Genomic DNA, 13789 nt, shown 5'->3' on the forward strand with positions numbered 1-13789 from the left:
GATTCCATCTATACACGATTTAAGAGTTGTTTACTTTTATTTGTTAGTTAAGTTATAAAAAATACATGAAGTTAGGTTAAATGAGGAAGACGTCAACAAGTATGATCACATATGCTCCACGTTCATTTTTTTTTTCATGTACGTGTTTAGATGAAACTTTTTTTTGTCTAGGAATTTAACGACAAAATCATACCAAAGTTGCCTTGAAACAAACTTCAAATGGGTTAAAATGAAACTTTTAAAAGTCCAAATTTTTATAATTTAACCAAAAATAATCATGGAAAAAAAACCACAAAAATTATGAGTCAAAAGGATTGTGGCTATTAAATTTATGGGATTGAAGTCAATACCGATGAACCGTTTACCTGTTTCTGGAAATGGTGGAAAAACACCTCTCGAGGTATGCTCCTGTTAGAGATTATGATAATTTGCATGTGTTTTGGTTGTCCTGCTAATTATCACGAGTCCTAGAAAGAGAAAGAAAAAAAAAAAAACCAAGTTTATGAACCTTGTTCCAATTTCTAGCAAAAAGCTGATTTCTACAGCACTACCATTCTCAACTCTGCAAAATCCCATCAACCACAATGCATGTTATGAGTATAACGCTCCATTAAAAAAAAAAAAAAATCCAAAATGTTTCCTCAAAAGAGAGCACTGTTCATAGGAAGTAGTCCTAGCCCAGCATCATGATCATACATGTAAAACTGACTCCGCTAGATAAATAAAATTCTCAACATGTGCTTCCAATAGGTCAGACATAAATACCAGAAGCAAGCAACAAGAACAAGGATCCAAAACCCTGCAACAGATAACAACGTAGAATCATAAATATACAACGTCAAGCTCCATGATCAAATCCATCAATAATTAACGAGAAATATACAGCAATTGTCAATGTGGAAGGGCGTTCTTCTCCCACTGACATGATCAATGAAAAATTTTGCATTTAAAATAAAAGACGTCTACTGAAAGATTCATACCAAGAAAACGGAGGCAAATGATCCTGTAGTGAGTTCCTTGGCCAGACAACGGTTTTTCCTAGAAGATGTAGCTTCATAGCTGCAAATGATAATCGATGCGGTTAGAGCGACCCCAAACCATCGACTCCATAAGGGGACGACAGTTTGCTTGATCTATTAGAATGATACAAACAGTCATCTGGCTCCAACCTTACCAGCAAACCATGAAACTTGGTTGTATTATAGGTCATGACAATGAATATCCAGCAAACCATGAAACTAGGTTGTATTATAGGTCATGACAATGAATATCAATACCCAATTTATCAAATTCAATAACTTTTTCTCAATATGGATATCAACTTAACAGAGAGATGTAACCATAATCTACATTAGAAAGTTCGTGCATGTTTACAGTTGCAAATACACAAAGAAACAAACAACATATGTCACATACAGTCATCCCCGTCATGTCAATGGTGACCTTACTAATATTTTACATCAAAGTGTACCTATTATTGTGATTGTTAAGAATCCAAGTTTCCCTTGAGAAGTATAATAGAGAGTGGACTCTTCTTGATTGACGGTAAAATGGCGTTCTTTTGCTGGACGGTATAAACATAGATTTGGATTAAGAAAATTAGTCCCGCCGTGTGGTTGGATGAAAGCCTGAAACCTCCTAAAAGACATCTTTGAACCAAATGTATGAACATCAACGCATTCGGGCTTGGATTTCACATGGTTTTCATTTTCGGAATAGATGGTACAAAAAGGAAATGGTACTTGATTGGATCGAGAAAATTCCGGATTTCCTCCCTTCCCAAACCAATGATCACAAACTTTCTTGATAGCTAATAATCTTCTAAGCATTTCGTTGTAATCAAAGTGAATTAAGCAAGCATATGACAGAATTAGACAATCCTTAATCTAATTGTCTAGAACCTCTCATCTCACTCCGAATAATTAACATGAACCAGAATTCATTTTGCTACAGAGAAACGGATCCGATCGAACTTACATGAAAAACGAAGCGGTAATGACAAGTCCAACAGCGATCATCAGGACCGCAAGAGTCGGGTACCAGGCTTCGGGGACGGGACTCGTAACAGGTTTCGGAGCCTGCAAAAGCACGATCCACTAAATTACAAATGCGAAATGACAGGGACAACGAAATCCAAAGGAATTGTTGCCATAGCAATTCGATCAGCACATTTCATCGACATCAAAATCACTCACCATCAAATCCGGTAGGGGCGAAGAAAATTGATTTCAAAAGAGATCTCTGGTTCTATCGATAGGAATTGAAGAATCTGAAGTCGCGCCAGACGCAAGGACTAGGGGAATGAATGGAAGAATATCTTAGGGTTATTTTGCCGAAAATGAAAAGCCCAATTTTGAATAAATTAAACCTTAAATTACATATTTACCCTCTCAACTCTTTAAAAAAATCTAATTAGCCCATAAAATTTTAATTACTTTAAATTCAAAATTAATATTTTATTACTTTTTAAAAAATGGTTCAAAATATTTATTATTTATACCATTAATTAAATAAAATCAACTATTTAAGTACATTACATTATTAAAAAAAAAATTGCATGAACTTTAAATTAACCAAAAGGTCACTTTGAATTCATTTTTGTAAGAGTAAAGTATTTTGCTTCAACATTTGTATTGTATTCAAACATTACAACATCGACCCGTGATCGAATCGTTACATAACCTTCCAAATAAATAAATCAAGGTCGGAATTCGGGATCAAAGTTTTGAACCCATCTAGATTTTCGTTCTATATACATACAAACTTCTTTCACTATCTATATCGACATAAAAATGGTATTTGATTTTGGTATTTTCCTCCACTTATTCTCTTGTGAATTCAAACACTGTGGTAGTTTGGTCCGAGATGTAAATCGACCAGTTTGAGTTTGTCGAGCTGCGTTTATCCATCTCGGGATGAACTATAATTCGAGATATCTGTGTATGCAGTAAAACTAGAGAAATATATGAGGTATGAACGTTGAGCTTAGTTTCAAGCAACCTCGGTTGAAAGCTTCTTGTGTTATTAGGAAGTGGATCTCTTAACCAAAGAGATTCCCTGGGGATTACCACCCCATTCTTCAAAAATCACCAACAGGTTCCCGCTCGGTTTCAACCACGCACGGGGAACGTGATACCTGAAATTTCAAAAGCTACGTCGTAAAAAACACGCACAGATGATAGCTTCACAAAACGATAGATCAGTGTGTAAGGGCCAACTCTTTTTACCATCTCTGTGAGGGTCCTCCACAGCCAGAATGACATTTCTTCTCAGTAAAGATTCCAGCATAGCTGCATTTGCTACAGCTACCTCGTGCGGTATACGCAGGCCAATGGCGCCCGATGCTCTGACCGTTAATCCATATTTGACCTTTGCCCATGCTGATCATATCTAAAGCTAACGGTTCGTTGCCTCCCGGGGCGTTGAAAGTCGTCTGCAGATTCGTTACACAACAGAAGTTTAGATCAGAAAAGTCCTTGTCCATAGAGAAGCTGCAGGAATTTAAGGATGTTCATTTGAACTCTCACCTTGTACCATGTGAGGGGTTGTTTTTGAGACACCAATGAGCCTCTCACCCACTCAGCTGAGCTGCTTCCACTAACAGTATGAAGATTTAAGGATTCTCCTTTCAAGCCAACCTATTCAGGAGTAATGTAATTCAGATTCTCTAGCCAACCTATTAGTACTATTATCGTCGTCACGTAGAACGAACCGAAATGCATAACCGAAAGCGAAAGTGAGGGTACACTGGTTTAGTAATGTACCTTGTAAGACCATTTATATCCAGACATGTCCCTCGTACCCTCGTTCAGACCCTTCAACGTGACGGGGCCTAAAACGCCAGCATTCCAAGTCTCAAAATGTAGGCCAACATTCTGACATCGAGCAAACGGGAGACGTGAGTCAAATTCGGAATCGACGATGATTTTAAAGAAACATGTGAAATCGGAAACTAACCGGGAGACCAACAGCAACACTCAACATAGAGAGCTTGTTAACTCCTGCTCTTAAGTTAACATATTTGCTGAATGTTAATTTGGGATTCTCCAATCCACCATATACAGTTCCTACCATTCAGAATATATATCATTACGATGTTTGAAAGATGTTTAAGGAAAAAAGAAACATGTTTGTTGTCGTGTACCAGATAGTTGGCCATTTATGAACACATGTAAAGCATGGCCTGCTGAAAAGATGGTGAGAAGAGGCCATTGTCCGCTCCTTAAGAAGCCTTCGTTCGAGTCGATCCTTATACTGAGAAAGATAAACACGAAGTCGAGTAAGATATCGTTGATTTCTCCACAACGTTTTTCGATAAATGTTCGACAAAGGGAAAAAATTTGATAGGTGATGGAGTTCTTACTCTGTCATGTACCACAGATAATCTGTTGCATCCCTGGTGACACTGATTTGCTCCACTAACCCAGCCATGGTGGTTGTATCATCAGCATACGCAGAGGCTGTTTCTTCAGTGTATGATTGCCATGAAAATGAACTAATTGGCGTCATTTTAGGCTGTGAGCTTGGAGCATTGACCTGTAAAGAATTATCTCGACGTAAAAAAAGATATCGAAACGATGAAGCCTTTAAAGGTTCATCTATATAGTTTTGAATCTTGTCTTACTTTTGCAGTGTTGAAAACGACAGATTTGCAGTCAGGAAGGATGCTGACGGACCAAGGTGGCAGGTCATATGGATTATTTCCGAACGTGACTCTTGCAGACGACGATGCATCGTAGTTAGCTAGAAAAGCAGCACATGCCCCTGTTCTTGTCCTGTAGACATGAGCCTTATAAAAAAGAAGTCAAATTAGACCGTCTTGCAATGAAGAATGCATCAATAGTTACATAATCTTTCATCAGCTAGATCATGATTCTACCTCTTGATGGCTTCCTAACGACGACACGGTAGGGTCTACCGATACTAAAGCGGGTTCACACAGCTTGATGGCTTTGTGCAGATCTCTTAGATGACTCCATTTCGGTTCCCTTAATAGGCCTACCATATCCCAGAAAAGTTATTAGAGTAGTGATGAAAATATATGAAAGTTCTTTATGAGAATGTGATCTTGGAAGCTACTACTGCCACGAGCTTACCATACTCATCGATGGGAGCATCATAGTCATAGCTAGTAGCTATGAAAGGCCCACCAGCCGTTCGGCCAAAGTTGGTTCCTCCATGATACTGACATGAGAGAAGATATTGAAAGAGTTAAGGATATGATATCATTTCCAATGATCAGCCAACCATTTTGAAACACTCTGGATTGGTAATTACCATATAATAATTGATGAAAGAACCACGATTCTGTATGAATCTTGCAACGGAATAGGCTAAGTCTTCAACTGGCCTATAAGGAACTGGGCCACCAAACTCAGTGAACCTTGAATATTTGAAGAACAGGGAGCATGTCAATTCTGATCCTTTGAAACTCAGAAATGTTTAGTCATAATTTGGTGAATGCAGGCAGAATAAGTTACTTACCAGCCAGTCCAAGCTTCTGTCCACATTTTGGGTTTATAAACCTTGTTCGGTTCGAAGTTTTCACAGTAAAATCCATTGCAGGTGTCGATCTAAAGCAGAAGCAAGTAGATAGAAGCTTTAGAGAGGAGAATATAGAGGATGGAAGGAAAGTTTATGTTCAAGAATCTACTGATTTCTACAAAAAGTTGAAACTTAAAAGAAGACTTTATGAGTCTTGTTTACTCAAAGAACTGATAGCATTTTAACTAATCTAAAAACAAACAAAACAAAACTTGCGTAACGATCCAAGCCCACCGCTAGCAAATATTGTCCTCTTTGGGTTTTCGGTTTTCCTTTCTGAGCTTGTTCCGCTCACAAATATTATCATATTTGGGCTTTCCCTTCTAGTCTTCCCCTCAAGGTTTTAAAACGCGTCTGCAAGGGAGAGGTTTCCACACCCTTATAAATAATGTTTCGTTCTCCTCCCCAACCGATGTAGGATCTCACAATCCACCCCCTTTCAGGGCCCAGCATTCTAGATAGCACTCGTTTCCTTCTCCAATCGATGTGGGACCCCCCAATCCACCAACCTTTGGGGCCCAGCGTCCTAGCTGGCACACTGCCTCATGTCCACCCCCCATCAAGGCTCAACCCCCTCGCTTGCACATCACCCGGTATCTGGCTCTAATACCATTTATAACAGCTCAATAGAAAATATTATCCACTTCGGCCTGTTACATATCGCTGTCAAACTCACGGTTTTAAAAATTGTCTGCAAGGGAGAGATTTCTACACTCTTATAAAGAATGTTTTGTTCCCCTCCCCCAACCGATGTGGGATCTCACAACTTACGAAAACAACTCCATAAAGAGAATATTTCCTTTTTTCACCTTCAAAGGGTTTAAGACTGAGAATAAAGAAAAGGACAAATTCACCTAGAGATTAAAAAAAAGGCACAAAGGAAGAGTTTTATATAAGAAAGCAAGAAAGGATCCAAGTGTATAAAAGCTAACAACACCAATTAAGGCAAAAACAATCAAGATCAAGAACCGTTAAAAGTGTTGAAATCCCACCAATAAAAGAGGTTCTCACTTTAAACCAAGTGTATGACTAAGTGTGAGATCCGAAATCATTATAATATAAGAGTGAAAACCTCGATACATAACAAGCCAAAACAGACAATATCTACTAATAGTGAACTTATGCTGTTACACTAACGAACTCGTAATGGTACAGTATCAAAGTTCCGTAGTCCCTATTGTTCCATCCACAGTCCAAACAAGTCGTACAAACAACTAATACATGTTACTCAACGTCGAAGGCATCCCAAGAAGAGAAAAGAAAGCCATGACAGAAAGGGATCAAAATAGCTTACCACAGGGTCAGGGGCATCCTCTTGCTTGCACATCACCCATGGTACTCCAGTGTCAAGACCCACCGCCATTTGAGCTGCCCATTTGGTGTAAGACTTACCAGGGGCGCCTATTTCCCACTCCACTGGTCCATATTCATTCTCAATCTGCAACCCCAAAGCATTAAAACTCAGCTTTGAATCCAATAAAAGCCTCATATTATATGTTCGTTGGATGTTACCTGAGACAGAATAATGGGTCCTCCCTGGCTATGATATAGCCTCTCCCCCTTCATCATACTAACAATCTTCGCAGTGAATTTTTGCATAGCGGCCTTTATTAAACACAATTAAATCAATAACTTCAAGAGTTCATCAAATCATTAGCTTCAAAATGACTATTTCAGAATGTTCCCTACCTTGAAAGGTCCATTGTCTGTCCTAAAAGCAATCCCAGGAACATACTTTAACCAAACAGGAAATCCACTGAATCATTGAAGTAAAAGTAAAATAATCAGAACAGAGCCACATGAACAAAATGATTAACAACATCCATTTTAATCGTTTTACCCAAAATTCCATTCTGCACAAACAAATGGACCAATCCGTAGATGAACATACAAGCCAGCTTGTTGAACAAGCTTCACAAATCTCACCAAATCATATCTATCCTCGAAATAATACTGAAAATTTGAAGAACAAAGCACCAAATGAATCAGTATAATCCAAACCCAGAAGAACCCATATGGCAAAAACAAATTTCTTCCCCATTTACCTGTCCAGGGGAAGGCTCATGGCCATTCCAGAACACATATGTCTCAATAACATCTAATCCTCCATTTTTGGCCTTCTGTATAAGGTCCGGCCACATCTAAAACCACAGCAAAGGGGGGGAAATAATTAGAGAGGGAAATAGAAACAAACCCGTGAATCACATTGGACGTATTCGAACCTGAGGAGTGCTTCTTGGATAATGAATAGACCCAGAAATCAGTATTCTCCTCCGACCATCGATGACTATGGCTTTGTGGTCATAAGTCACAGACGCCATTCCAGATGAACAAACCCACAAAAACAAGAACAGCGCCGTAATCTTTGGCATTTTGAACATTTTGGCACTCCTAAACGCCAATCTGTGATAACATATAAGAGGCTCTGTTTTCTTTTGTTTTGGATTGATTCTTTTGAAGAAGAAAACAGAGAGAAACAGAAAGGGGAATGGAAATGCAAGGATTTAGATGGAACATTGAGGAGTTGGGGTGCAAGGGAGAGCTGCTTTTTAAGCATTCGAAGCATGAATGGTGGGGGCCATTTTCAGTGTCTTTTTTGAGGAAATGCTTCAACCTCCGCCATTTTTCAAGCTACCCTTGTGCTAATTGGCATGTTTTACAAGTAATTCTACTGGGTTTTAAATTCTTGATTAAATGAAATAATTATAGCGTCTTGAAAATTGTATTATTTAAGAGCACATTCATTATAATCGTTTCACATGAATGTGTTCTGTTAACAGTTCTGGACTCGTGGCTGCTTGAAATAAAATAATGTGAATTTGAGGATTATTTATAATTTTAATTTTAATTTTTTTAATAAAAATTATTATTAAAAATAATCCTAATTCAATTAGTTAAAATATTATATATTTTTTACCTCTACGCCTTCTCAAAATTATGATCGAAAAACAAAATTTCAATATTCTGCTCAGAAATTGAAGGTTATACTCACAAAATTAGTCTCGAAATTTTAATTTATTTTATCTTTAAATTAGAAAAAAAAACTTTTAATTCATAAATTTTTTATTTGTATTTAATAGTTTTCAGTTAAATTTAAAATTTTTAAAATTTAATTGATTTATTTATATCTATTAAATCCGTGAATTAATCACAAAAAAGCTATATACTTTTTTCCCTCAAAATTATGATTAAGGAACAAAAATTTAATATTGTGGTAAGAAATTAAAGCTTCTATTGTGTCGTAATGGAATAATTAATCACAAATTTAGTCTCTAAATTTTGAGATTTAAATTTAATTTATCTTTAAATTATAAATAAAAAACTTTTAATTCATAAATTTAAATTTTATATTTAATAGTTTTTCGTTAAATTCGAAATTTTTACAATTTAATTGATTTATTCATATTTAATACATCCCTCCATTTTCATTTGTATCTAGATGAGTCATGAATGTAAAAAAAATAATAATAATTTAATGATTTAATTTTTAATTATTAAAATTTAAGGACTAAATAAATACGAGTATAATTGTATTCATTTTATAATAAACGGGTTTTAAATTTTTGTCTGAATATTGATAATTTTTAGGTAAAAGAGAAAAATAAAATAAATATAATTTTATTTTAAAAAAAAAAAAAACTAAAACTAAAACTAAAAATAAAAAAAAAAATAGTAAAAAAAAAATGTAATAAAGGGAATGTTCCTTTAGTGAATAAATTAAATTACTTTATTGGAGAATAAAACAACTTAAAAGAATAAAAATAATTACACATACTTGCACAACAAAAACATTAATCAATTTCCACCCGAAAAAACAAGATTTGACAACATTAATCAAAATATTAATTATTTAGTCGAGACATCAAATTAATTTACTTTTAAATTGTATATCTTATTTTGATATCTATTTAAATTATACTTTAATATATACACTTCTATATTTATTTTTTATTTCATCTTTCTAAAAAATAGTTAAATATTTTAATTACGTCTAAATCTAATCATAATTCATATTTACATCAAATCATTTGACATTTAATCTACAAAGTTAAAAATTATATCTTTACCCAATTTTAAATTTATATTTGATTTACAATTTTAACCCATCTACAATTTAATTTTCATTTTTTTAGTTTAAAAAACTAAAATTGAATTTAAATAAATGGATTTTTAATATAAAAATAAATTTAATTTTTAAAATTGAACGAAAATTTAATACTTTTAATTTGTTATAAGATAATAAGATAAGAGGAAGATGGGCATCACAAAAATTTGTGGATAAGCCAAGTTGCCACATCGTCAGCACGACCTTATGACGTGGCAGCTTTGACTATAAGTTTATCAAGTTCAATTAGAACTCATCAAGCACACACGTGGCAATCGTTAATTGGCCCAATAAATTTTAAATTTAATAATGGAGTTTTCATATGTTTCAAAAATTTATATATAAAAAAAAAAGTTGAATATATATTTTTTAATATAAAAAATCGACCCTAAATTAACAATTTAAATTAAAATAATATATTTAAAACCATAAATAATCATGAAATGATAAATATATTACTTGAAGCATAATTTTGGAATTATGAGGAGAATAATAATTATAAAGAAGAAAATTATTATATCTATTGGTGGGAATTAAATAATTAATTTGGTGAAGATTTTTTATTTGTCAATATGACGGTTGTTATGGATTTTTTTTAAAAATGAATTAAATAAATAAATAAAATATTATATAAGTGTGAAATGGTTGATTATTCATCGATTTCCAATTAACGACCTAATTAAATAGGGCAATTAAAACGGATGACTTAGAGAAGCATAATAGATTGGGGAAATAATTAAATTAAAATAATAATAATAAATTGGAATCAATGAACCATAATTAGTCAAAATTAGTTGAGCACTAATTTAATGCCAATAATATTTGTTAATTTCTTTTTGTACACACGGTATTAATGAAATCTGTTCTGAACAGAAAATGGATTTTCTGTTTATACGAAAAATGGGAAATATTTTTATAATAAATTGGACAGAAAATGAGATTATATTTCCAATTTTGGTCGGGTAGGTACCCATTTGATATAAATATATTTTTTTTACTACATTAACAAATAAATTAATTAATTTTACGATTCTAATTTGTTTCTATAACTTATATAGTAATCGGTGTCTTCATATCAGCTTCTTCTATTACATTTTATAGAGTAATTAGTGTCTTCATATTAGCTTCTTCATTTTTCTCGATATAACGTTGAAAAAGAAAACTAGGTTTAAAATATATAGTCCGAATATTATAATTATAATCATAATTAATGTCCCATGTGAGGAGCTCAAGACGTTGCGTATTTGTTTGTTCGAATCGTATCAATTGCAATATATTAAATATTATTGGAAATTTAATTAAAAAATGACCGATTTTCCACCACCCGCCTCTTTTTAAATTATTATTAGCGATGGTTTATTTATTTTTGTGTGTGAATAGACAGAAATGCCCACATCAGCAGCCGGCTAAGAAAATGGCCCCACTCCCTTATCCACATAATAATAATAATTAATAATTAATAATATTATTATCATTTTACCTTCACGGAAAATTATATGTTTCATTTAACCAAAAATAAAAATCAAATCAAATTTCAAAAAAAAAAAAAAACACTTTTAATTCATAAATTTTCGTAAAAATAATAATTTTATACTTAATTTTTTAATTTAAATATTTTATTTACTCACTAAAATCCTAACAATTTAATCACTTATTTATTCTACTATATAACAATTTTTTATATTATTTAACAATTTAAAATATATTAAATTCTTAATTAGGTTAATAATTTATCCATACACAAAATTAGATTAATCCAATAATACTTAGCTTAATCCCTTAATTTTATGTGAAATTTGATAATGATTATGACGTGTCACCACACTAATTATTTAATCAAACTTCCAAATTTCCTAAATCAATCATTATTCACTTCATTTTATCTAAACTTCCCATTAATAGATTTAAATTTTAAGTAAATTTCATATTAAAAAAAAGTAATTAAATAATAATAAAGAAATTGAAAAATAAACTTATTACATAAATGCATATATTCACATTTTTATTGACGTGTGATATCATATGGTCCAACGTAACTTAATTAAGAAATTGTTACGTGCATTAAATAATTGGAATTTTATATTTTTCACCTTTATGCCTCGTGGGATTGGGAAATTCTTTTTTTTTTTTCAAAAAAGTACTCTCCCAAGTACACGTCCAAAATGCAGTATTACCACACAAAGTACAGCCTCCAAAATGCAATATAACCTCAAGAGTACACACTCCAAAATGCAATATTACCACAAGAGTACACACTCCGTATGCAATATTACCACATAAAAAGTCTTGTGGTAATAAAGCATACGGAGTGTGTACTCTTGTGGTAATATTGCATTTTGGAGTGTGTACTCTTGAGGTTATATTGCATTTTGGAGGCTGTACTTTGTGTGGTAATACTGCATTTTGGACGTGTACTTGGGAGAGTACTTTTTTTTCTAATTTCAAAAAATAATAATAAAATAAAATATAATAATAATAATTTTACATTTTAGAAAGCATATAATATAAAAAGTCGATTAGAAAAGAACCACACGATACCTTATAATATTAAATACTACACGCAACTTGTTACTACTATAATTATCCTTCTTCCAAGATATCATGATTTAAGAAAAAAAAAATACAGTTTTTGGGTAAAAACTTTAATGATTATTACAGAATTAATAAATAATTAATTGTGAGGATTTTATATTAAAGATATTTAGCACTGAATTACCGTGTATATATATATATATATATATATATATATATATATATATATATATATATATATATATAATATTTTATTATAGATAAATATCTAGATATTTGCCACCCGATATCTTTCTATTTATTGCTCATTCTATTTATTACTCTTTTCATATCTTTATAATTTATTTGATTATAAATAGAGAATTTTATTACGACTTAACACCGGTGGTTTTAACAAATATTTTCATTTAACACCGGAATTTTAAATATTTAATTTTTTTTTTTATGGTTTTAATTATCTAGATGTGAATTGACGCTGATGATTGAAGTTATTTATAAATGAATTAAAAAAAAAAAGTTACGAGATTTAGACAACTAAAAATTTATTTTAGAATTACATGTAACAATAACTAAATAAAAAATGAACCCAAAAATAATTGGAACTAAATAAAAAAATATAAAATTTATGGGAGTGACTTGTACAATTTTTCGTGACTAAATTAGTGTCTAAAAACGTCTTTGTCGAAAAAAAAAAGTAAAAAATTTTCGTCGCATCTCATGTCAATTAAAATAATATTTTAATTATTCACGAGATTGTACGTATTGGATGGATTCACCGGCGTTGAATTCACACGCCAACGAACACCCATAATAACGACTAGAACAACAATATTTAAAATCGAAGACCGCTCGTAGAAATTAGGGTTTGTTTTGAGAGGAAGTAAAGAGTTAGGTTAAACATGAGCCAACTTCTTACCAAACTTCTATAATTTTATTATCCCTTCAAGAATAAGTTGTCCCTTACCAAAAAAAGTCCAGGCCGCCCTAAAATTGGTGGGGTACGTGGTTTGGTTTAGTTTGGTTTGGTTTAACTCCCCCTTCTTTAAAGCTACTATAAATTTTATTTTGAAAATAGAAATACTATTTAATAGATGCTTGGAAAGTACGAGTTTAGTTGTTTCAACTTAAAATCAACTTCGATATTTATGTTGCTAGTAAATATTGTCCGTTTTAGCTCGTTACATATTGTTATCAGCTTCACAGTTTTAAAACGCGTTCGTTAGAAAGTGGTTTCCACACCCTTGTAAGGAGTGTTCTGTTCCCCTCTTGAACTGATGTAGGATCTCACAATAGACGCGTTTAAAAATGTGAGGCTGACGATAATACATAATGGGATTGAGCTGATCTGAATAGAAACAACTATTTTTTTTATTTTTACCTTCAAAATTATTATCCTAATAATTTAGTAGCCGACAAAGATTTATATTTTGCATTAATTAAAATCTCTATTTTTAATATTTAAATTCAATATAAAAAAATTACTCTAGAGAGGAGTTTAATTATTATTATTATTATTGTTACTATGGGTTTAATTATAATTTTTGTGATAAAATGATTAGCCATCAATATATGAATCAATTTCCATTAAATCTAAGCTGATTTCAATTG

General features: G+C 32.4%; 2 protein-coding genes across 2 annotated transcripts; both read right to left on the reverse strand.

The window, feature by feature from the left end:
- Positions 1–553: 553 nt before the first annotated feature.
- On the reverse strand, positions 554–2354 carry LOC111779719 (uncharacterized). The gene is made up of 4 exons (XM_023659840.2): positions 2196–2354; positions 1978–2078; positions 981–1059; positions 554–799 (listed from the first exon to the last, which is right to left on the reverse strand). The coding sequence occupies exons 1-4, from the start codon at positions 2196–2198 to the stop codon at positions 752–754; spliced, it is 231 nt and encodes a 76-aa protein (XP_023515608.1). The 5' UTR covers positions 2199–2354; the 3' UTR covers positions 554–751.
- Positions 2355–2569: 215 nt separating this feature from the next.
- Positions 2570–8002, reverse strand: LOC111780000 (beta-galactosidase). Its single transcript, XM_023660231.2, has 18 exons — positions 7767–8002; positions 7590–7685; positions 7385–7497; positions 7234–7300; positions 7057–7149; positions 6839–6982; positions 5485–5573; positions 5278–5383; positions 5097–5184; positions 4880–4998; positions 4625–4789; positions 4364–4536; positions 4145–4254; positions 3958–4067; positions 3765–3875; positions 3528–3638; positions 3228–3433; positions 2570–3136 (listed from the first exon to the last, which is right to left on the reverse strand). Exons 1-18 carry the CDS (start codon positions 7923–7925, stop codon positions 3025–3027), a joined length of 2172 nt encoding a protein of 723 aa, XP_023515999.2. The 5' UTR covers positions 7926–8002; the 3' UTR covers positions 2570–3024.
- Positions 8003–13789: the final 5787 nt, after the last annotated feature.

The sequence above is a fragment of the Cucurbita pepo genome, chromosome 18, assembly GCF_057944985.1.
Source record: "Cucurbita pepo subsp. pepo isolate OVF chromosome 18, ASM5794498v1, whole genome shotgun sequence".
Taxonomy (NCBI): domain Eukaryota; kingdom Viridiplantae; phylum Streptophyta; class Magnoliopsida; order Cucurbitales; family Cucurbitaceae; genus Cucurbita; species Cucurbita pepo.